The sequence below is a fragment of the Dendropsophus ebraccatus genome, chromosome 13, assembly GCF_027789765.1.
Source record: "Dendropsophus ebraccatus isolate aDenEbr1 chromosome 13, aDenEbr1.pat, whole genome shotgun sequence".
Lineage (NCBI taxonomy): Eukaryota > Metazoa > Chordata > Amphibia > Anura > Hylidae > Dendropsophus > Dendropsophus ebraccatus.
Genome location: NC_091466.1, coordinates 73,523,053 through 73,548,117, shown reverse-complemented (window position 1 = coordinate 73,548,117; position 25,065 = coordinate 73,523,053). Strand labels below are relative to the sequence as shown.

General features: G+C 46.8%; 2 protein-coding genes across 7 annotated transcripts in view; one reads left to right on the top strand and one right to left on the bottom strand.

The window, feature by feature from the left end:
• Positions 1-21,697, bottom strand: part of RBM25 (RNA binding motif protein 25) — a 34,387-nt gene extending 12,690 nt beyond the window's left edge. For 2 of the 6 annotated variants that reach the window (XM_069950832.1, XM_069950836.1), the window contains exons 1-6: positions 11,849-12,075; positions 8,958-9,072; positions 8,730-8,779; positions 7,794-7,961; positions 7,166-7,232; positions 115-275 (exon numbers count right to left, since the gene is read on the bottom strand). In XM_069950832.1, the coding sequence (XP_069806933.1) occupies positions 115-275; positions 7,166-7,232; positions 7,794-7,961; positions 8,730-8,779; positions 8,958-9,057 (546 nt within the window). In that variant the 5' untranslated portion in view covers positions 9,058-9,072; positions 11,849-12,075. Of the gene's footprint in view, positions 1-114; positions 276-7,165; positions 7,233-7,793; positions 7,962-8,729; positions 8,780-8,957; positions 9,073-11,848; positions 12,076-21,611 lie in introns of those variants that run through there. The other 4 variants (XM_069950835.1, XM_069950837.1, XM_069950834.1 and 1 more) reach the window with 3 other exon arrangements.
• A 165-nt stretch (positions 21,698-21,862) lies between these two features.
• Positions 21,863-25,065, top strand: part of ZFYVE1 (zinc finger FYVE-type containing 1) — a 33,325-nt gene continuing 30,122 nt past the window's right edge. Inside the window, exon 1 of the mRNA XM_069950091.1 lies at positions 21,863-22,665. Coding sequence (XP_069806192.1) covers positions 22,183-22,665 — 483 coding nt within the window. The 5' untranslated portion in view covers positions 21,863-22,182. The remainder of the gene's footprint in view (positions 22,666-25,065) is intronic.

The window sequence follows — 25,065 nt, the reverse complement described above, 5'->3', positions numbered from 1 at the left end:
TCACCCACCTATTTGATTTGTTAGTCCCAAGTATGTTTGTACACTTGCCCTTTAAACTGTAACACTGCAGAATATGTTGGTATAATATAATGAATTACTACATGTGCTACTCACCCCATTGGAAGCCCTCCTGCTCACTTTCCATTCATCCAGTTGGGCTTTAGTCTTAGCATCTACTTTTACAAGTAGTTTCTTTTCACCAATCTGTAGATCATGGAGTAACCGCAATGCTCGCAGAGTAGATTCAGGCTCTTTATATTCACAAAACCCAAAAGCTACACAGAATTAAGAAGAAAGGAAAAAGGACGGCTTACAAAAAGTCTTTTAATTTTTAAAAGCAGACATAACTATACTACCATCCTCCCTAAACAAAAAAAACAAAACTAAAGTTTGGAAACAACTTGACACATTGGGGGACATGTATCAAGACTGGCATACTCATACGCCAGTCTTAAAAGAGGATTTTTTACTCACCGTAAAATCTCTTTCTCGTAGTCTTCATTGGGGGACACAGATACCATGGGTATAGGCTGCTGCCACTAGGAGGCGCTGACACTAAGAAAGAAACAAAGGAAGTGACTCCTCCTGAGCAGGATATACCCGCCCACAGGCACTGAGGTAAACCAGTTTGTGCCAGAGCAGTAGGAGAAGTCAAGAACAGGTAAAGTAGGAATAACACCAAAAACTGAGAAAACTACCATACCGATGAAAAACCCAAAATAAAAATGGGTGGGTGCTGTGTCCCCCAATGAAGACTACGAGAAAGAGATTTTACGGTGAGTAAAAAATCCTCTTTTCTCGTGCGTCTTATTGGGGGACACAGATACCATGGGACGTCCAAAAGCAGTCCATGGGGTGGGAAAGATAACCGCTAGACAAGAGCGCTTGGCGAGAAGCCACAAAATAGCACCAACACAACCATCAAATAGGAATAGAGCAAGGGTTGATGCTGAATGCGTCAGAGAAAACCCCGACAGGTCCGCGGCAAAGGAAAGCGGGTCTAGTCCCTGGAGCAACGTGCTGCACTGCAGAGTGGGTTGTGGCCTTCCTAGAAGCCAGCAACATGATGTAACATTGAGTCCAACAGAACTAGTAGGCTAGATGTGGGGAAAAAAGCAGACGCCCAGCCAAGTAGGCGACCACAGGCGGCAGGGACTTACTCTGAGGTAGAACAGAAAAAAGGCAAATACAACCATGACGGGAGAGACTGGAAAGTGTTTCGTGGCACCTAGAGGCCTAAGGCGTCAAATAAAGGAGAAAGGACTGAGAGTCTCTCATAGAAGGTGCTACATGAGATGCAGGAGAAGCTGCGTCCCTGACTATGGAGCAGGGAAGAATGGCCAGGCTGGAAGCTCCATAGGCCTAGGAGTACAGTCTTCACTGTGAAGAGAAAGCCATGGCCTATGACATGAGTTACCCCATCTGAGAAACACATACATGTTAATAAGAATAAAGCTTTCCAAGCATAATGCAGTCCAGGGAAAGAAGGAGAGGGAGAAAAGAAAACCGTGATCTGAATCTTGAGCAAGTTGTCCTGAAAAGAGTACAGTAGTACCTGGTACCCCGCAGTGTCCGACAGAAAAGATGAGCAGAGGAAGCCGGTAGGCTGGGAAAAAAACAACTCCATGGGCTGTTAAAGCCTCAGAAAGGAGGTCGATCATATAAAACACTCCGCTTCAAGGAAGCCTAGAGGTACTCGAGAGCATGGAGTCAAAGAAGAAAACCGTCGAGGGAGGTCGAGGTAAGGCTTATAGGCACGGGAGTTGTCACAGGACAATGGGAACAACAGTTAATACATAGACTAGAGTCCATATGTAGACTAGATCTGGAAACCAACGCCTCAAAGGGTGAGCAGAGACGTTGCTTGAGAAAGGAACCTTATGCGGGATCCAATGGCCACATTGAAGAGATTAGCGGATCAACCAGCTCAACCGGATCCCTAGGCAATTGGAAAGGCGAGAGCCAGATGCATTCTGGTGGACAGAGCAACAGGAAAACAAGGGGACTTTAATGGTTAATGAAAAAAGATGATCGAGAATTGGCAACTTGCCGAACAAATGAAGCCTGGCCAGAATGCAATAGGTTCGGAGACGATAGAGCCTTAGGTAGGGCCAGACATGGGCCAGTGAACAACCCTGTTTGCAAGTAGAGGAAATCTTTAAGGGAGAAGTTCTCGAGGACTCCACATGGGAGACAAGATAAGGGAGGGGGACCGGGAGTCCCATCTGGAGAGCATGGCAGGTCAACAAGAAGACCAAGGACAAGCAAGTCAAGCAGGAGTGCTCATAGGGGCCAATGAGGGCTGAAAACCCACACCTGCCTGTCGGAAGAAGCAATCTCGGAATAACAGTCCTCTGGAGGACTGTAGGATACCTATTATACTAAATATTCCATCCTCACGGAGGAGAGAAGGACTGCTTGAAGATTTCCTGACTGAGTAGTAAAAAACCAAACCTAGGATAGGGGGGTCATGCACAACAGTGTGCTACTCCAGAGCGTAAGAATAACTGTGTATGCGGGAGCACTGCAAAACCCTGAACTGAGAACAACAATGCTTCATAGTCCATATGGCCAAAAAAGGACACTTGGAGAAGCTAGACCACAAAGGGACCATACACCTAGGCTTAGGACGGTAGAGAAACAGTACAGGCAGTAAACAGGAATCCTTACCCTGTGAGACTGCAGCTGCCTAAGAGAGAGAAGACTAAATACTAGCCATGTTGGCCATAGGCAGATGCAGAAGGAGAAGTCCTAAAGCAGCACTGTGAGTCATGTAGGCAGTCGATGTCCTACATACACCAGGGGTAGAAGAAACCCTTACTGTTTTACCTGAGGAACCGAGAGGCCTCACTTCACTCACATCAAAGAGAAGAGGCAATGTGGCTGGTGCTGACCAAGGACAGCTTCCTGAAGTAGAGCACCATGAGACAATAAGAACAAACCTCGCTGAGGGCCATCCGCAGTATAGCAGAGGGGACGGTCTAAGCAATACAATACTACTACTGTTACTAAGCCATACTACTGGGTAACAGCCAGTGAAACAAATGCCAAAACATGGTAGTTATGCCCAGATGAAGGACAGAAGAACCACCCTGACAGTACCAGGATGAAATAGTGACTGTACCTATATGCTGCCGGCCACTCAGAGGACCAGAGTATGACAGTACAACAGTCCGGGGGCAGGTAAAGCAGGGGGTTCTGTACCTTGTGTAGTGGGACACGTAGCAGGATGCTCGGGCTTTAGAAAGGATATGGCCCGAGAGGAATAAACCAAGGTTACACTGCCCGAGAGCAGGTAATGAGACTTGCTAGTGGAAACATACAGAAGACGAAATGGTGTGGTAACAAGTTACCCTATGATGATCCCCTGAAGTGACAGGCACCGATCATGGGAGTCCTACGAGGATGAAAGGTAATATACAGGGTAACACGAGCAGAGTAGCTGCAAGCAGTAAGTAACCAAGGACCAGCATTCAAGAGATACAAATCCCTGGACTGGAAGCAGGTAATGTGCCTGGTCAGACCTGTAAACTAGACAAGCAAACAGAAGCCTACAGGGTGTGCTCTGGGAGCAGGGAAGAGAACAGGACTGTGTCCCAATGTAGACGAGAACTGGACACGAGAAATGCCAAGCATCACCACTATAATGCACTATAATGAGTGGACCTGAAGAAGGTGTATTACATTGTGTAACAGAATACCACAACCTGTGCACACCAAACTACAGGTAATGTAGTTGGAGCCATATCATGCAACAGAGGGCAGAGCTCTGAATCACCTTGTACCACCACCTGGGAGGTGATAACATGTCCAGTTCTATGTCTCTGACATCATGTAGTAAAGGAATCTATGTCATGAAGATGAGAGGCAGGTCTGAAGCACCGCCCGCTAAGGGGTGATGTGAATGACAGGACATGTGTCGTGCTTGTGACATCCTGTAGCAGAGGGGGAAGCTCTGAGTAACACAGGAACAATGATTGGCAATGGGTGATGTGTCTGGTCCCATAACCTGTATGACCAACCACGTAGCAGACGGTTCTCCTGGTTGGGAAACCGTGTAGCAGAGGGTTCTGCTCAGAGCCCAGATACACCGCCTGGAAACAGGTAACGTGTCTGGTTCCGTGTACTTACCGTGACACCGTGTAGCAGAGGGTTCTGCTCAGAGCCCAGATACACTGCCTGGAAACAGATAACGTGTCTGGATCCGTGTCCTGCTCGTGACACCATGTAGCAGAGGGTTCTGCTCAGAGCACAGATACACCACCTGGATAGCGGGTAACGTGTCTGGTTCCATGAACTTCTTGTGACACCGTGTAGCAGAGGCTTCTGCTCAGAGCACAGATACACCACCTGGATAGTGGGTAACGTGTCTGGATCCGTGTCCTGCTCGTGACACCGTGTAGCAGAGGCTTCTGCTCAGAGCACAGATACACCACCTGGATAGCGGGTAACGTGTCTGGTTCCATGAACTTCTCGTGACACCGTGTAGCAGAGGCTTCTGCTCAGAGCACAGATACACCACCTGGATAGTGGGTAACGTGTCTGGTTCCATGTACTTCTCGTGACACCATGTAGCAGAGGGTTCTGCTCAGAGCACAGTAAGCTCCGTCTAGTAGTGAGTAACGTGTCTGGTGCAGTGTCCTACTTGTGACACCATGTAGCAGAAGGATCTCACTGAGGACACAGAAACACCGTATGGTGATGGGGAATGTGTGTGCGTATGTGGTTGGAGGGGAACCAGAATGTGTATATAAGTAATAATGTAATCTTAAATATATAAAATCTGACACAGAGGGGTCAACCAGCACCAAAAATGCTGGATCTGCAGACCAAGGGTTGCTGGAACATTATATGGAACATTGGCCATAATAAAACATGATGCAAGCCATTCTTATATATGTAATGGTGTAATAACCACTTCCACCAGTAGGTGGCAGGAGAAGCTGCTGGGAATAGAACAGTGTGTGTGGTAGCTCTCCCGGGAGAGAACAGGAACACACACACACACAGACACACGGCAGGATGCTGCAGTCCGCAGCACCCGAAAAGGGGCGGGGCAACCCGGGAGGGGGCGGGGCATCACAGTGAAGGCTCCACAGAGTTAAAAAGATAACAAAAATGGTGATGCTGCGGCCCTTACGGCATCCGAAAGGGGGCGGGGCCTAACGGGAGGGGGCGGGGCATCCCACAGTAAGTCCCAGCAACTTAAGAAAAATGTCAGGATGCTGCGGGCTGCGCGGCTCCCGAAGGGGGCGGGGCCTAACGGGAGGGGGCGGAGCATCCCGGGGTGCAGAATCAGCCACATAAGATACAGGGCTGGATGCTGTGGCCCACGCGGCACCCGAAAGGGGGCGGAGCCTAACGGGAGGGGCGGGGCATCCACAGTGCAGTAGTGCAGGCTCAGCAACCTAAGAAAAATGGCGGGGTGCTGCGGCCGACAGGGGGCGGGGCCTAACGGAGGAGGCGGAGCATCCTCTAGAGCAGGTACTCCAGACATAGCCACAATAGGGAAAAAAGGCGGGAAACTGCAGCCTGCACAGCACTGACAGGAGTGGGCAATCCCTCACTGTACACCCCATGGCACCCAGAGAGGCACCAGTACAAAATAAAATGGAGGAGGGGGCTGGCCTGTTACTGACTGAGGGGAGAGCCACAGAGGTACAGTGACCCTGAGGGAGTGGAGCATGGGGAGATGGAGAAATCCCTGTGTGAGGAAAGCATGGCCCGGGGGTTGTCTATAAGAATACAATGGTGGCCTGGGAGGGTGGGCAGGGGGAATATACTCACCAGGTAGGAGCCCATACTCACCATTGCCGTCTTCAGCCGGTGGGTGCCTCACCTTACGCGCCAAGCTCTGGGGGGCGAGGCGGGAAGGGGCTGTGCGGATACAGAGTCCGCAGAAAGGCGACCAGACAGTCAGACTGATTTGGTGCCATGGTGTCACGTTGCCGGCCGGTGGCAACCGAGGGTAGACAGTCCATCTATATTTATGGTCTGTTCCCTGGTCGCATAGTGAGGGGGATCAGGGTGGGTCTAGATTACCCACCGTGCCCAAGAATCCATAGGACCTAGAAGGAAAAAGAAAATCTAACTAACTAAACATAAAGGAAGAAACTGGTCTGGAGAACCCAGACCTGTGTCTGCCTCCTACTGACACTAAGCTAAACTGGTTTACCTCAGTGCCTGTGGGCGGGTATATCCTGCTCAGGAGGAGTCACTTCCTTTGTTTCTTTCTTAGTGTCAGCGCCTCCTAGTGGCAGCAGCCTATACCCATGGTATCTGTGTCCCCCAATAAGACGCACGAGAAATAAAGCCACACTCCCTTTTCCCCAGCCGAATTTTCTAAGAGGTGCATGCCATTTAGTACAGCCAGGTAGCCCTGTGCTCAGCGCAGCCATTGTGCAAAAATCTACACCTGCACTACAGCAGGTGTAAATTTTTTCCTGGTTTAGGCATGTTGCCAAGCATAAAACTTATATATCAGGCACAGGAGGAGACCCCACCTCCTCCCTGCTTTTTCGAACACCCCCCACCCCATCAGGCAAGTGGGGGATGCCATGGAAAAGGAACTTATCTGCCCCTCTTTCGGGCTGTTTACCAGGGGCGCATGATGATAAATTCCCGCCATTATCTATATTATTGTAAAGTTGTTTTGTCTCTTCAGATAAGTCTAATACCATAAGCAGGCAGAGAGCAATTTAGACTTAATATGGTTTCCTAATTTAAAATAAAAACCACACAACTGTATGAAGGTTGGCGCAGGGAAGTGAGCCAAAAAAAAAAATAAATAAATAAATAAATAAATAAATAAGGGGTGGACTAGTGGGCTTTAGGTCTTTACTTTCCCTCTAACAAAAAAACAAACCCAAAACACATACAAAGTAGCAACCACAAAAAAACACAAAATTTCAGCAAATAATATAATAAAAGTGCATCTCAGAGGATGGCGTAAATCACTCACTAGATGGAGATCAATGGCTTTTGGAGAGAGGGTAAGTATACAATGGTTGCTCCGGGTCACACACCACTTTTTTGGATGAAAATTATGAGCTAAACCAACTACTATGAATATGCAGAGAAAAATGATTTCCACGATAAAAAGATATCAGTAAATAAATTGCAATAATTAAATTAGTTAAAAAGTAATAAGAAAAAGGTTACATACCACACTTACCTTGCAGCTTCCCAGACGCCCCTTGCACTCTTTTCCAGCTCAATACCAAACCGCATTTCTAATAAAATAAATAAAGTAGATAATAGTAAGAAAGACCTTTAAATACAATGGGGGCATTTTAATAAGACAAGGGTTAGGCCCTGCCCCCATCCACCCGACCGGATTTACTAAGAGACGCATGCCTCTTAATATATGACGGGGTTAAGTCAGGCATAAAATCAAGGCTAGCAGGTGTCCATCATCCTAAACAATCCATTCACCCCTCCCCCCCAAACCAGGAAAGTGAACTGTACGCCATGAGGAAAGAGCAGAAGTTGGCGCAAACCGTGTGGCTTGCGTGAAAATCTGCACCTTTCCTGTGGCGCATGCCAGCTGTGCATTTGATAAATGTGTCCGAACATCTCTAGGTATGAACACAAACTTAAAAGAGTTTACACTGTTTGTTCTGGCTCAGAAGTGAATTAAGAGCCATATTAATTGCAGTCATCTCCACATACAATTTTAACAGTGTAAAGCACCTTCACAATACAATATGCAATATACAATATGCTAAACAACTAAAATAAATTGACATACATCTATAGGAAGTGTATATGTAACCAAAACAGTGAATACTTACGGCTAATAGCTGCCTAATAAGCATGTCTGAAGCCTTTTCTGAAATATTCCCTACAAAAACAGTGGTTGTAGGGCCGCTGTTCTCATCATTCTCTTTATTTTTAAGACCCATTAAGTCTTTCCGAGGCCCCAGGTGTTTCCCAACCATAGGTACAGTTGGTAACAAAACCTTGTGATTGGAAAGGAGGAAAAAAAATAAAAAAAAAGGTTAAAACTTCAAACACTTAAAGTGTAAACAGACAAAGTTATTACAGGAAAACATTTAAAGTAATTTTTTCCACGTAAATATCCACCATAATATACTGTAAGGCTATGGTCACACTTAGTATGAGACCGGCCGCTCTGTGACCTGGCCAGGTCACGGAACGGCCAGTCTCAAAAAAGATCATCCTGGCCGGTGCTGCAGTACTAGCCGGATGATCTCTAGCACAGCTGAGTTCTGATGCAGGTACACTGCAAACTATGGAGCGTGTGGCCGGAGCCACTCGCTCCATAGTGTGCACTGACAGGGTTGACATGTCAGTTTTCTACAGCGCCGCTAGGGATCCCAGACGGAGTGTATACACTCAGGCCAGAATTCCATAGACGGATACATAATGTATATTTTCGTAATAATCACAGCCGTTGTTTCAATCGGCAACAACGGCCATAGTTTTACAAAAATATACATAGTGTGAACATAGCCTAATACTGTATGTCATCTCTTCTATGAGGCACATACTGACAACATAATCCAGTGTACATAGGAATAGCCAAGAAAAGGGGATAAAGTTATAACTAGTGATGAGTGAACCGGCTGACTGTTCGTCAAGTTCACTAATCTCTACTTTTAACTTTTCTCTTAAGTGTTTGGCTTCAGTTAGTCTGCTAACCAGTCTGAAACTCTTGGGCAATATCTACAAAGTCTACATATACAAAATTCACAAAGTAAACTTACAGTTGGTCCTGGAGCCATTAAACTCATTGGTACAGGAATCATTGGAGTACCTGCAAAATTGTTTCCAAAAAATGAAAAGTTACGTTTTAGCAAAAGACAACAAAATGGCCCAAATGTATTATTCAGAATGCCAACACTTTGTTGTCTCCCCCATTTGGGTTTGTTCTGAATGCCCCAGACAGATTTATCAAGCGATTATCTCAAGTTTTTATTAATATTACCACTTACCAGGAGGAGGAGGAAAACCTGGAAACTGTGGGGGAGGAATGCCCGGAGGGAGAGTTGGGATCCCCATAGGGGGACGGTTCAGATGTGGCGGATAAGACATATTTACAATACGAACCTATCGAAAAATAATATTAAATAAAAACATGTAAAGCCTCTTCGTATCATTGTCATGCTTAAAAACTGGTTCAATGTAATAAATTAGCAAGAGCTTAAATTGTTTCAGACAACTGCAGGATAGCACCTGTATGTGAGTGCTGCTGCTGATCTACATACAGCCCCACCAGATCTACCAGACCTTTTATTCTTGCCACAAATGATAGGGCCCTTTCATAGAGTAGCACTGCCTCCGCTTCTAATCTTTCCTGCCCAGTGATACTTCAGGCCATGTGCAGGGAAGTGCAGAAGGTCTCACCCACCTTAAGAGGACCATGCAGAATGAAAATTTCCCCATTACTTTTAGTATTTTTTTTTTTGGGGGGGGTTCTCAGGCATTTTGGCAAGAAGCCGGTCTGGGAAAAAATAAAATAAAAAAAAAGTGCCTTATCACTACCCCATCCCACCACTGGTGTCTGGTCCCCACGGCTCACCACTTCCTGGTCTCTACCACAGCAAAAGAAAGAGCCCTCTCAGACACTGTGCAATCCACTTCCTGGTCGCTCCCTGCTTTAGCCTCAGGATAATTGGGCTAAAGTTTTGGAATTAGTGAGCAGTCGGGGAATGGATCGCGCTACTGCTGTGCTCTCTCCCCAGCTATATCTCCTAATAGACAACCTATAAAGTCCTGCCTACATTATTCTATCTTTGTCCAACTTCAGCAGCCACCGCTAATCAAGTGCCGATCGTTCGGGTTCGGATGGACTCTAGCATGCTCCAGGTTCGCTCATCTCTACTGAGCGTCTGTCAGGACCCAAAGCAGCAGACAGGAGCACACCAAAGGAACGGGGGCAGGTAAACATGGTGTCTATTATTTTTACCGCCACGACATAGGAGTAGTAAAGTTGCCACTACATTCTGGCAGCGGAGTTATAATCCTGCTAGAATGCCAGGCTATTAGGTTACTAATGGTAACTGGTATCACAGCGAATATGCTGTGACATCCACTGTAAACTCATTATATGAGAATCTACCCTCAGGATATGAAGAAAAACAAAGAGTTAACACAAAGGGTATGAACACAAGAACAGTATCTGCAGCGGATTTCTCGCAGCAAAATGCGCTGCGGATACTTACCCATTCACTTGAACGTCATTCCATTGAAGTGAATGGGCAGGTATCAGTAGTGGATTTCGCAGTGTAAAAACCTGTTGCGGATTCACAGCATGTGGGGGGAAAAAATTTAAAAAAAAAAACAAAAACAAAGGAAGTTTTAAATCCCCAATTTTGCAATTTAAAAAAAAAAAAAAAAAAAAAAAAAAACTGATCAAAAAAACTGAAAAAAAAATAAAGTTAAAAAATATAAAGTCACACCTACACTGAAATGGTCATTTTAAAAAAATTGCAGAGGGGATAGAAGATGGCGACGCATTGAATTTATTTTTAAAGTTCTTTTAACTTGGGATAATCCCACTATACTTATAGTAAAATAGACATAGATGAGCTGGGGGTCAGTCTCCTGTACCCCTCCCCCCCCCGTGATCAGCCCCCATATACAACGCAGGGACAAAGTTACCCAATGGCTCCTCCATTCATTTTGTCTTGTGACAGTAATTCTGCTTTCTTATGGTGCGTTTACACGGAACGATTATCGTTCGAATGTTCGCAATAATGATGGCATTTGAGCGATAATCGGCTCGTGTAAACAGCGAATGATCAAGCGACGAGCGAGAAATTGTTCATTGTGATCTTCCAACATGTTCTCAAATCGTCATTCGCTGAAAATTCTCAGGTCGCTTCGTGTAAAGTCTTTCACAGATTCTCCCTACGTGTGAGATGGGCTTAAGCGATCTTAAAAACGATCGCAATAACGATTTTTCTAACGATTTATTCATCTAAACGCTGATCGTTATATAAACCAAATAGCTGCTTTAAAAAAAATAAAAATAAAAAAATAAACGATCGATTGGGCGAGTTATCGCTCCGCGTAAACGCACCCTAAGATTTAGATTTCCTGGAATGAGTCTCTGGGATGTGAAATTGGTCCCATCTGACCATTCGCCCCTTGATTCCTTTATGCTGCGTTTACACGGTACGATTATCGTTCGAATTTTCGCAATAACGGTCGCATTTGAGAGAATCGCTCATGTAAACGCAGCGAACGATCAAGCGAAGAAAAAAAAATATCGCAATAACGATTTTTGTAACCATTTATTCGTCTAAACGCCGATCGTTACAAAAATCAAATCGATTGGGTGAATTATCGCTTCGTGTAAACGCACCATAAGTTTTTGATTTCCTGGAATGAGTTTTTTGAGTGAAATTTACCAAATTTGACCATTCGCCCCTTGATTCCTTTTGCCATGTAACAGTCCTGACACCTTATCGGTTATTAGATTTGGCAAATCTATAGACAATTCCTTTAAGTCATCACATTCAGGATAAGTAGCAGTTGCCCTTACCAACCAGTCACATGACTGGTTGCTCTTGGTAACCGATCCCCCCCCCCCAGGTGTGCACACGGTATGACCTCTACTTCCGCCCGCACCGTGTATACAAGGAGGAGGGACAACGGGGAAACCGGGACAGCGGCCGCTATATAGACATAGAAGGGGAGGGGTGAGCTGTTCCCGCCACGCCGCCGCCTCAGCCCGCACATGAGCCGGGAGGCGGTCACACCGAGCACAGGCCTGAGGCGGAAGGAGCGTGGACGGCGCCCGCCCCGGTGTATCCGTCACTACCACACCGCCTCACGCTGCCCCCTCACCGCCCCGCAGCCTGGAGAGCCCCGTACTCACCCACCCCAGCTGGGTAGGGGCCGCTTCGTTCGGGGCAGAGATTGTCGCTTCTTTGCTTTCTATGAGGTGAAGGAAGTGTCGGCTCGTCCGGTGACTCTACGGCGCCCGAGCTCCGACGGTGACTACGAGACAGAAAGGATTTCACTCCGCGACTAGGCCGCACTCACGCCGCAAAGCCGCTCGCTAAGCCCAGCATGCACCGCGGCTCTGTGGGGCGGGGCCTGCGCGCGCAGTCAATCACGAGAGGCGCTGCTGGTGACGTCATCTCAGTGGGGCTGGTGGGCGGGGACAGCGGGTGGTGCGCTTCATGGGGAAAAAAAAAAAAAAAACTGTTGCCCGTAGTAACCTATCACAGTACAGATTTAATTTTACCAACAAAGCTGCGTTGCTATGGGCAACAACCAAATTGTGCCTCTCCAGCTGTTGCAAAACGGCAACTCCTAGGCATGCTGGGAGTTGTAGTTTTGCAACATATGGAAAGCCACACTGCTTTACGTCAGGGATGGTGAACTCATTGCCCTTTAGCTGTTGCAGAACTACAATTCCCATCATGCCTGGATGGCTAAAGCTTTAGCTCAAGGGTAGGTAACCTTGGCTCTCTAGCTGCTGCAAAACTACAACTCCCATCGGGCCTGGACAGCCAAAGCTAAAGCTTTGGCTGTCCAGGCCCGATGGGAGTTGTAGTTTTGCAACAGCAGGAGAGCCAAGGTTCCCTACCCCTGATATAGCTAATAGGAAACCTTCAGTGCTCCAGCTGTTAAGAAACTACAGTTTCCATCATGCCTAGCCAGCCAAAGTCAAAGGTTGCCAGGAGATGATGGGATCTGTAGTTTTACGTAAGCTGGAGGGCTAAAAGTTTCCTATCCTTGACTTAAAGGGTATGCTGTATACGTCATGTACCAGCCGTGGCTGCAGCAGAAGCTGTATACCGGAGAGAGGCCAGTAACGGACCTCTCTGCCTGTCAATCATCCCCTCTGAGCGCGCTGACAGGCAGAGAGCGGTGACTAGACACGGACAGGGAGACGCCCAGATGACTACCCCACCGCCTCTGCCTGCCGCGCGCCCTGCTAATGAAACCTCTTTACTCCGGTATACAGCTTCTGCTGCAGCCGCGGCCGGTATGTGCTGCGGGCTGTTTAGGAGCTGTATACTGAGCTCCAGGGAACATATCAGCCCAATTGGTTCACTTTAGGGTGCGTTCCCACGTACAGGATCTGCAGCAGATTTGAAGTTTAAGATTCAAAGCAAATCTGCAGTTTCAAATGTGGGCCATCAAATCTGCTGCAGATCCTGTATGTGGAAACGCTCCCTTAAGTAACATTTTTAACAAAAAATACATAAGCACGCCTGACCACGTATAGTAATGTGTCATGTTCCCCCAACAACCGCCTTCCCGGGTGCGTTCACACATACAGGATCTGCAGCAGATTTAATGGCCCAGAGTTACTTTGCATTGAATGTGCAACTTCAAATCTGTGCCATCAAATCTGCTGCAGATCTTGTACGTGTGAACGCACCCTTAAGTTTAAATTTGTGGCTAACCATAACATCATAGGATTCTACACATCCTCTGCAGGGCCGTTTTAATACATTGGTGGGCCCAGTGCACAGCCCTCAAGAGTGGGCCCCACCCCCACCCCCCAACCCAGCGTTATCAGAATCAGAGCTCCACACAGAATAATGCCCTGAAAATGCCCCCACACTATATTAAGAGCCCCAATACATACGGTAGTTACCTCATAACGATATCACAAATGATACCATTACATAATACCGCCACACCATGACCACTATCACTACAGCCCTATAACAGTTACATCCATTTACACACAGGGGGCGTCTTCTCTGATCAGAGTCTTTCACCTTTGGCTTCAACACATACAGTAGTAAGGTCCCCTGTACCCCTATACAGTGGTTACCCCCCTATGTACCCCTATATAGTAGTTACCCCCCTCTGTGCCCCTATTTAGTAGTTACACCCCTCTGTGCTCCCACTTAATAATTAGGAATGCTCTGCCCCAATATAGTAGTAAGGTCCCTATATAATATAGGCACCTCTGTGCAACCCTAATGTTATTATAGACCCGTGTGCTGCCCCCAGTAGTATAGACCCCCCCCCCGTGTGCTGCCCCCAGTAGTATAGATAGCTGTGTGCTGCCCCCAGTAGTATAGAAAGCTGTGTGCTGCCCCCAGTAGTATAGACAGCTGTGTGCTGCCCCCAGTAGTATAGAGAGCTGTGTGCTGCCCCCAGTAGTATAGAAAGCTGTGTGCTACCCCCAGTAGTTTATAGACACCTGTGTGCTACCCCCAGTAGTATAGAGAGCTGTGTTCTGGCCCCAGGAGTATTTAGAAACCTGTGTGCTACCCCCAGTAGTATATAGACACCTTTGTGCTGCCCCCAGTAGTATATAAACCCCCTGTGCACTGCCCCCAGTAGTATATAGACCACTAGGTGCTGCCCCCAGTAGTACATAGACCCCTTGTGTTCTGCCCCTAGTACTATAGACCACTAGTTGCTGCCCCCAGTAGTATATAGACCCCTTGTGTACTGCCCCTAGTACTATAGACCACTAGGTGCTGCCCCCATTAGTATATAGCCCCCTCTGTGCTCCCCCAGTTATATATACCCCCCTGTGCACCCCCCAGTAGTATATATATATCCCCTGTGCGCCCCCAAATAGTATATAGTCCCCCCTGTGGCACCCCTAGTTGAATAGACTTGTGCTCCCCCCATTATATAGCCCCCCTTTGTGCTCCCCCCCTCCCAAATAGCAAGTAACAAAAAAAAAACACACTTTATACTCACCTGGGACCGCAGGCAGTGCTTTACCTGCGGTCACAAGAGGCCGCTCTCCCCTCTCGTGGTGTCGGCACTGAGTGACCGCTTGTGACCGCAGGTAAAGCACTGGCTGCGGCCACAAGGATGACTGACAGGGAGGGAGCCAATGGCTCCCGACCTGTCAGTGCTGCTGCTGCCTGTACCTATGAGCGCTCGTTACGAGTGCTCATAGCTACAGTACAGAGTGCAGCAGCAAGCGTGGGGGGGGGGGGGGGGGGGGGGGGGGCCTGCAGGGGGCGCCATCGATGGGTAACTTACCCATCCCGATGGCGTCCCCCCTGGCAGACTGGTGGCCGGAGCCCTGTGCGACCACAATGGTCGCACAGAGCAAAGGCCGGCCCTGCTTAGGGTGGGCCCCATTAACCAGTGGGCCCAGTGCACGTGCACCATGTGCCCTCTGGTTAAAGCGGCCCTGATCCTCTGGGTAGTGCCATACACTGCAGAACACTTGCTGACTGTATTATTACCATCGACTTGCCTGAATGAATATGTAACTTAATCCTGGATTGGGTACAATCCATAGAAAATATAGATTACTACAGCTATCAGCAAGTGTAAACTGATATTACTGGCAGCTTCACCTGCCTTACGTAAAGATTACAGAGCAGGAAGAAACTGCTGGGGCCCTGCCTCCTCCTGACGTCACTGTTGTGTAATTCTGTCAGGCACAATAAGGAAACCTTCAGTCTGGTTAGCTGCTTGGGAGACATCCTAATAGGGACTAGTAGGAGAAACTCCAACCTAAAAGGCTTATTGCAGAATAGTGGTAAAACATGCGACATGCAATGTACAATACTAAAACGTGACCTGCAATAGTAAAACATGCGACCTGCAATGGTAAAACATGTGCCCATAGATTGTAAGCCCTCGCAGGCAGGGTCCTCTTCCCCTATGTACCAGTCTGCCATTTGCCTTCATGTAATGTGTTTTGATCTTGTATTGTTACTGTTTGTTGCCCCTATCACCAGTAGCAGATTATAATAGGTCCGTTTTGGGCAGCAGCCTGGGGCCCTGAGCTTTTGAGGGGCCCATGGCCCCCCAAACAGACTTATGTTCAGTCACGATTTGCATAAAAATCGCTGCTTTTTACCGCAATTTTGCACAAATCAGGGCAAGACTGCAGCCAGGAGACAATGCAGTAACATTAAAGAATATATTGAAGGACCTTATCATGTGTCAATGATGTCACCACAGGTCCTTTACAGGCCGCATTATGGAGGAAAAAGACTTAGGTAGTGCCGCCATAGTTACAGTGGGTTGGGGGGGGGGACCCAAGCTTGGTCCATGGTAAAGTTAATCCACCCCTGCCTATCACTTGTATAGCGCTCTGGAATTAAGGCGCTTTATAAATAAATAATAATAATGGAAAAACATGTGACGTGCAATAGTAAAACGTGACCTGCAATGGTAAAACATGCAGTCAGCCAATGTTCTGATACTGTCAGATGGATACTTGGACACATAGATAAAGGGAGAGTCTACATTTACAGTATCTAGCTCTGAGGTGGGGAGAACAGGCGAAATGAAACAAAAGATACACTGTAGCACATGTTTTCATCTGTAGAAATTGTTCTGTGACTCACAGCGTGCAGCGTAATTGTAGTTGTATATGATGGCATACTATCTGACTTGGTATAGCACTGGCTAGAAGAGAGGGGGGCACTCCCACTGCAGATATGGGGGAGGGGGTGAAGGAAGAAAGTGTTAATAAGGTGCAGGAGCATTTTGTTAGGCTCCATTCACACCACATTTTAGGCTGTATCAGCATTGTCAGTGCCCATTGTCTTCAGATCACTGAACCTCTTCAGTAATCTTCCCAAAAATCACATTGAAATTTTTACCATTGTTGGTTACTCATTTACCATAGTAATCCTAAAGCCTAGGAACATCTTATCTATCAGCCCTACTTGGCTGATAATCGTTTAGTGCATATTAAAAGACCATGATCAGCTGACGATGACGGCTGATTGTGGGCTTTCAAGATGTTGAAAAGTCACAATCACGACAGCGATGGTCTGCGGCAGGTCGCTCCGTGTAATAGGAGAGGTGGCAAAAGCACTCTGTTCTCTTCAATGGGTAGAGCGGAAAATTTAAGGATCATCTAGGCAGCCCCTCCCGCAGCCCCCTGCTTGCTGTCTGAATGTGTAATAGCACAGGCAGCAAGCGCTGACCTGACAGTCCGGCGCTCGCTTCCTCCTCTATATCATGCCGTGCTAAAGCTTTGGCTGATGTAGTGTCTTTCTGACCGGGACCAGCTCCAATACCGCAGCCTCTTGCCTCCTGCAGACTGTGCGTCCTCCCTGCGGCACTGTATACGGCCTCTTCCAGGACACCGGCCAGGAGTCTGACGTCTGCCATTCCTGTCACATGGACCCCCAGATCCCCTGTGAGAAGACCCCACTACTACATTAACCCTCAGGGGAGCTCTGCTGGAACAAGGAAACCATTCCCACAGGAGACACCGATTCATGAGGAGATCCTTACAAGTACAGTGCAACTCCAGAAGACCCCGTAACACAGAGGACCCCCTTGTTACAGTGCGACCCCAGAAGTCCCCATCACAGAAGAGGACCCCCTTATTACAGTGCGACCCAAGAAGTCTTCATCACAGAAGAGGACTCCCTTATGACAGTGGGACCCCAGAAGACCCCGTAACACAGAGGATCCCGTTATAACAGTGTGAATCCAAAAGACCACGTAACACAAGAGGACCCACCTTATTACGGTGAAACCCCAGAAGACCCTGTAACAGAAGAGGACCCCCTTATTACAGTGCGAGACCCCGTAACACAAGAGGACCCCCCTTATTACGGTGAAACCCCAGAAGACCCTGTAACAGAAGAGGACCCCCTTATTACAGTGCGAGACCCCGTAACACAAGAGGACCCCCTTATTACAGTGTGACCCCAGAAGACCCTGTAACACAAGAGGACCCCCTTATTACAGTGTGACAGAAGAGGACCCCCTAATTACAGTGTGACCACAGAAGACCCTGTAACACAGAGGATCCCGTTATAACAGTGTGAATCCAAAAGACCACGTAACACAAGAGGACTCACCTTATTACGGTGAAACCCCAGAAGACCCTGTAACAGAAGAGGACCCCCTTATTACAGTGCGAGACCCCGTAACACAAGAGGACCCCCCTTATTACAGTGTGACCCCAGAAGACCCCGTAACACTAGAGAATCCCCTTTGTAATAGTGCGAGACCCCGTAACACAAGAGGACTCCCTTATTACAGGGCAACCCCAGAAGACCCCATAACAGAAGAGGACTGCCTTATTACAGTGCGACCCCAGAAGACCTCGTAACACAAGAGGACCCCCTTATTACAATGCGACCACAGAAGACCCAGGGAACACAAGAGGACCACCTTATTACAGTGCGACCCCAGAAGAACCCTGTAACACAAGAGAACCCCTTTATTACAATGCGACCACAGAAGACCCTGTAACACTAGAGGACCCACCTTATTACAATAAGACCTCGTAACACAAATGGACCCCCCATAATACTGTGCGACCCCAGAAGATCCCTGTTGTTACATATGGTCACCAGTTCTCTTATGAAGCCGGTAACCTAAGAAGATTCCCTTTTGTTACATTGTGACGCCAGAAGATCCCTCCAAGTGATCCTTATAGTTACAGGGTGACCCCAGAAAATGTAGAGCAAAACGCAAGAAGACCCCTATTCTTACAGTGTCACAGTAATCTGTCCCATTCTGTTACAGTGTAACCTCAGACCTCTCCCATATTACTCCCCATTGTTACAGTGTAACCTCAGACCTCTCCCATATAACTCCCCATTGTTACAGTGTAACCTTAGACCTCTCCCATATAACTCCCCATTGTTACAGTGTAACCTCAGACCTCTCCCATATAACTCCCCATTGTTACAGTGTAACCTTAGACCTCTCCCATATAACTCCCCATTGTTACAGTGTAACCTTAGACCTCTCCCATATAACTCCCCATTGTTACAGTGTAACCTCAGATGTCTCCCATATAACTCCCCATTGTTACAGTGTAACCTCAGATGTCCCCCATATAACTCCCCATTGTTACAGTGTAACCCCAGACCTCTCCCATATAACTCCCCATTGTTACAGTGTAACCTCAGACCTCTCCCATATAACTCCCCATTGTTACAGTGTAACCTCAGACCTCTCCCATATAACTCCCCATTGTTACAGTGTAACCCCAGACCTCTCCCATATAACTCCCCATTGTTACAGTGTAACCTCAGATGTCCCCCATATAACTCCCCATTGTTACAGTGTAACCTCAGATGTCCCCCATATAACTCCCCATTGTTACAGTGTAACCTTAGACCTCCCCATATAACTCCCCATTGTTACAGTGTAACCTCAGATGTCTCCCATATAACTCCATTGTTACAGTGTAACCTCAGATGTCTCCCATATAACTCCCCATTGTTACAGTGTAACCTCAGATGTCTCCCATATAACTCCATTGTTACAGTGTAACCTCAGACCTCCCCATATAACTCCATTGTTACAGTGTAACCTCAGACCTCTCCCATATAACTCCCCATTGTTACAGTGTAACCTCAGACCTCTCCCATATAACTCCCCATTGTTACAGTGTAACCTCAGACCTACCCCATATAACTCCCCATTGTTACAGTGTAACCTCAGACCTCCCCATATAACTCCCCATTGTTACAGTGTAACCTCAGACCTCCCCATATAACTCCCCATTGTTACAGTGTAACCTCAGACCTCTCCCATATAACTCCCCATTGTTAGGGCCCTATTACATGGGACGATTATTGTGCGAATAATCGTATCGCTCAAATTTAAATTATAATCGTTCTGTGTAATTGCAGGTAACGATAGAAAAATCGCTTGTGTGTCGTTGATTTAGATCTGAACCTAAAATCATTGTTTATCGTTCGCTGTAATTCCACATTCGTTCGCTCAAGTTCCGCATCTGTTCACTAATCGTTCAGTGTAATTGCACATTGTTCATTGTTTTCCTGGGATCAGAAGGACAAAACGATCATAGTAACGATCGCAATAACGATCATAGTAACTAATCATTGCAACTAATGACCATTGTTCTATGTAATATGATGAATGATTTTAGGTTAATGATAAACAATCTCATTTGCGATTGTTTATTGTTAAAAATCACTCCGTATAATAGGACCCTTAGGGTTGTATTACACTGAGCGATTTTTAACGATTAAAGACTAAAGGCCCTATTCTACATATCGGTCGTTACGGACGATAATCGTCCCGTGGAATAGAAGGCAACGATCAGTTGACATCGTTCATGTCGGCTGATCGTTGCAGTCGTTTGTTTTTGAACATGTTGAAAAACAAGCGACTGATATAGCAGCGATCTGCTGCCGTCGCTCTGTGGAATAGGAGTGGCGGCAGTAGACCGATGCTATCCTCTATGGGCTGCCCAAACGATCCAGCGATCACTCGGGCAGCCCCGTGAAATAGGGGCTCAACAATAAATGAACGCAAACGAGATTGTTTATCGTTACCCTGAAATCGTTCACCATATTACACAGAGCGATGGTCGTTAGTTACGATCGTTATTGCGATCGTTACTATGATCGTTTATTCTTTCTGATCCCAGGAAAACAATGAAAAATGTGCAATTACACTGAACGATTAGTGACCAAATGTGGAACTTGAGCGAATGAATGTGGAATTACAGCGAACAAATAGCGATAATTTTAGATTCAGGGTCCTATTACACAGGCCAACCAGGGCCCGATAATAACTGTAAACGAGCGCCGATCTGCTAGATTGGCGCTCGCTTAAGGCCCTATTCCACAGAACGATTATCGTTCATAAACTTGCTCCAACGACCGCTCGTTAACGATAATCGCTTCGTGGAATTGATGTAAACGAGCGAACGACAAAGGCAAAATCGTTATATTGGCGTTCAAAACTGTTTTTCAGCATGTCGAAAAAAAGTTGTTGGTCTTTGAAAGATAATTCGCTAATCAGTTCGTAAAATTAGAAATCTTTCAGTCATTCGTAAAAAGGTTTAAAAAAAAGTAGGTGTGTCGTATGGTCATGATCACCCCGGGGAACGTTTTAAACGACCATGTAACGACCGCAAAATAATCGTTACACTACATATATCGTTCACGTTATGTGTTATCGTTCGCTAAAAAAATCGTTTAGTGATCGTTAAGGAGCGGGTTTATGAACGATAATCGTTCCGTGGAATAGGGCCTTTACTGGGCCTATTACACGGCTCGATAATTGTTTAACAAGGGCTGCATGGACATCGTTAGCGATGTCCTTGCAGCCCTTGTTTAAACTGTATACATTGACTATCCACGCTCCGGGGCTCCTCTTGCGGTCTTCTCCCCAGGTCCCGCGCGCTCCAGCTTCAGAGCGGCCTGTCTCAGCTGACAGGCTGCTCAGCCAATCACTGGCCGTGGCGGTCCCGGCCAGTGATTGGCAGAGTGGTCTGTCAGCTGACAGGCCGCTCTGAAGCTGGAGCGCGCGGGGGACCCGGGGAGAAGTGGACCGCAGGAGCAGCCCTGGAGCGTGGATAGGTAATGTATAGCGTCAGTCGCCGACATATAGCGCGGTCGGCGCCCGACAAATATAGGTTCCAGCCTATATCAACGATCGGCCAATCGGCTTATCGTATTTATTACACGGAGCGATAATCGTCCGACTATCATTCCGTGTAATAGTACCCTCAGACCTAAATCAACGACATATGAACGATTTTTCGATCGTTGCCTTCAATTACACAGAACGATTACGGTTTAAATTCGAACGACATAACGATTTTTCGCACGATAATGTAATAGGGCCCTTGGAAGGGGGGGAGGAAAAAACGAGAGCGAAAAAAATGGAAATTTGTGCCGTCCACTTGGTTATCGAAGGGTTAACCTGAGATAACCTTCGTCATTGTTTACATTGGGTCGGACAGGGGCCGCCTCCTCCCTGAGTATTATTCTTCCTGGTCACACGGACCGGTGACACATCCGCTGACGTAACGACAGGAAGCTGGGAGACGTTACCGGGATGGGCTAACCCAGGGATGAGGAACCTTCGGCCCTCCAGCTGTTGCAAAACTACAACTCCCATCATGCCTGGACAGCCTTCGGCTGTCCAGGCATGATGGGAATTGTAGTTTTGCAACAGTTGGAGGGCCGAAGGTAAACTGAATAAGCCACGCCTACTGTACAGTCACGTGACTCGGGGAAGTCATGTGACCCGTGATGTCAGCAGGTCCTTTTACAGTATGGGATCTGGACCTTACCGGGATTTGTTTACAGCACATCCACATCTATAGGACACAGAGCGCCGCTTCTATCCGTCACCGTACCGGGGTATATACCGAAACCCATGACATCTCTCCATAGAGTCGCGCTGTTTTAATGGATTTTTTGCACTAGTAAATATTTTTTTATTAGATTTTTTTTAGTTAATTTTTTTTTAGCTTTTTCAGTTCGTTTAACCCTTTAAGATTCCGCTTGTTAGACGATGAGTAGTCAGGGGCCGTCCGGGGATAGAGCTGTCATGGCGGCTCTGATGTGCCAGGAGAATTTCGCCTGTTCTGGCAGTGAAGAAGCCGCCTATGAGTGCGATGAATGTAACACGTTACAGTGTCCGAGGTGTGAGGAGGCGCTGCACCAGCAGGAGAGGCTGCAGCAGCACGAGCGGACGCCCATCCGCCCCGACTACGTCCCCTATTGCGCCGCTTGTAAAGGGGCCAACCATGGCGGAGCCGGCAGACCCCGGGCAGCTGTCAGGTGTCTGTCCTGTAAGAGCGACCTGTGTGCGGACTGCCAGAAGCGGACTCACTCCGGGGGGAACAAGCGGAAGCATCACATGACTCCTTACCCAGCTGTAAAGAGTCCGGAGCCTCAGGAGAGTCTGAAGGAAGATGGAGAGGAGCAGAGGAAGAAGAAGATGACCGAGAAGGTGGTCAGCTTCCTCCTTGTGGATGAAACCGAGCAAATTCAGGTATTGCTGTCTTCCAGTACTGTCTATAGATACTACTCTGCTATGTAATGGTGCGTTTACACAGGAAGATTTATCTGACAGATTTTTTAAGCCAAAGGCAGGAACAGACCATAAACACGGAACGGGTCATAACGGAGAGACTGAGATTTCTCTTCTTTTCAAATCCATTCCTGGCTTTGGCTTCCAAAATCTGTCAGATAAATCTGCCTGTGTAAACGCACCATTAGTCCTTGGGCCTGGTGGGGTAACATTCTGACTCCCCTATCTGGCTGACTAGAATACTAGTAGGGGCAATTTTATTGTAAGCTAAGTAACCCTTATGCTTGAAGGTATACTTTACTTTCTATCCTTAGGGTCCTATTCTACGAGCCGATAATAACTGTAAACAAGCGCTGATCTACTAGATCGGCCTATTACACAGCCTGATTATCGTTTAAGGGTGCGTTCACACCGACAGGATCCGTAGCAGATTTGATGCTGTGTTCAGTTATTTAAATGAAATCTGCTGCGGATCCGGTAAGTGTGAACGTGCCCTAAAGGGGTTATCCAGCGCTACAAAAACATGGCCACTTTCCCCCCTACTGTTGTCTCCAGTTTGGGTGCAGGTTTTAAGCTCAGTTCCATTGAAGTAAATGGAGCTTAATTGCAAACTGCACCTGAACTGGAGACAACAGTGGGGGAGAAAGTGGCCATGTTTTTGTAGCACTGGATAACCCCTTTAACAAGGGCTGCATGGACATCGTTACCAATGTACTCGCAGCCCTTGTTTGAACTTTATACATTACCTATCCAGGCTGCAGGGCTCCTCCTGCACTCTTCTTCTCCCCGAGTCCCGCACGCTCCAGCTTCAGAGCGGTCTGTCTCAGCTGACAGGACGCTCAGCCAATCACTGGTCGCGGCGGTCCTGGCCACTGATTGGCTGTGCGGCTTGTCAGCTGAGACAGACCGCTCTGAAGCTGGAGCGTGCGGGACCTGGGGAGAAGAAGAGCGCAGGAGGAGCCCTGCAGTCTGGATAGGTAATGTAAATCGTCAGTCGCCGTTAGGGCTGGGCGATATTGGCCTAAATCAATATCGCGGTTTATCGCATATGTAGCTGCGGTAACGATAATTGGACGATAACTATGACACGCCCCCTTAGTAAGCCACACCCCTTTTACAGGCCACACCCACTCGGCCGTGCCAAACTGGGGATAGTTTGTTTCAATAAAGTTAAAAAAAGTACAGTAACTCAATGAGCAGCAACCCAAGCTAGGTACACACTACAGGACATGTATATACAGGTATACAGCTATGTGCACACTACAGGACGTGTATATACAGGTATACAGCTATGTGCACACTACAGGACGTGTATATACAGGTATATAGCTATGTACTATAGGTACCCAGAGTATATGATGGGTATATACAGTATGTATGATGGGTATATATATAGTATATACAGGTGACAGTACAGGGACGTACATTATAGGGGGCTGTAGATGGCACTGCACTGACACGCTGTAAAGATATCGATCTATCGTTCGTGACAGACGCACATCCAAGGCTGAAGTAGAGGGTGCTGAACACAGAAAGGCCTTTGGCAGGGGGTCCCAAAATACAAAGCAGCAAGAGTCCGCAGCACACCAGCATATAGGGAAGAGATAAGCATGCTTGAAAATGATTCTGGAGTGAATTGAAACGTCGTATCCTGCACCTTATTTGATGGAATGAACCACTCTTCACTACATGCTAGTGTGCTGCGGACTCTTGCTGCTTTATCTATTCTATCTATTCTCTATCTATCTATCTATCTCCTATCTATCTATCTATCTATCTATCTATCTATCTATCTATCATCTATTTTCTATCTATCTATCTATCTATCTATCTATCTATCTATCTATCTATCTATCATCTATCTCCTATCTTCTATCTATCTATCTCCTATATCTCTTATCTATCTATCTATCTCCTATATCTCCTATCTATCTATCTCCTATCTATCTATCTATCTATCTATCTATCTATCTCCTATCTATCTATCTCCTATATCTCCTATCTATCTATCTCCTATATCTCCTATCTATCTATCTATCTATCTATCTATCTATCTATCTATCTATCTCCTATCTATCTATCTCCTATCTATCTATCTATCTATCTATCTATCTATCTATCTATCTATCTATCTATCTATCTATCTATCTCCTATCTATCTATCTACTATCTATCTCCTATCTATCTATCTATCTATCTCCTATCTATCTATCTATCTCCTATCTATCTATCTATCTCCTATCTATCTATCTCCTATCTATCTATCTATCTATCTATCTATCTATCTATCTATCTATCTATCTATCTCCTATCTATCTATCTACTATCTATCTATCTATCTATCTCCTATCTATCTATCTA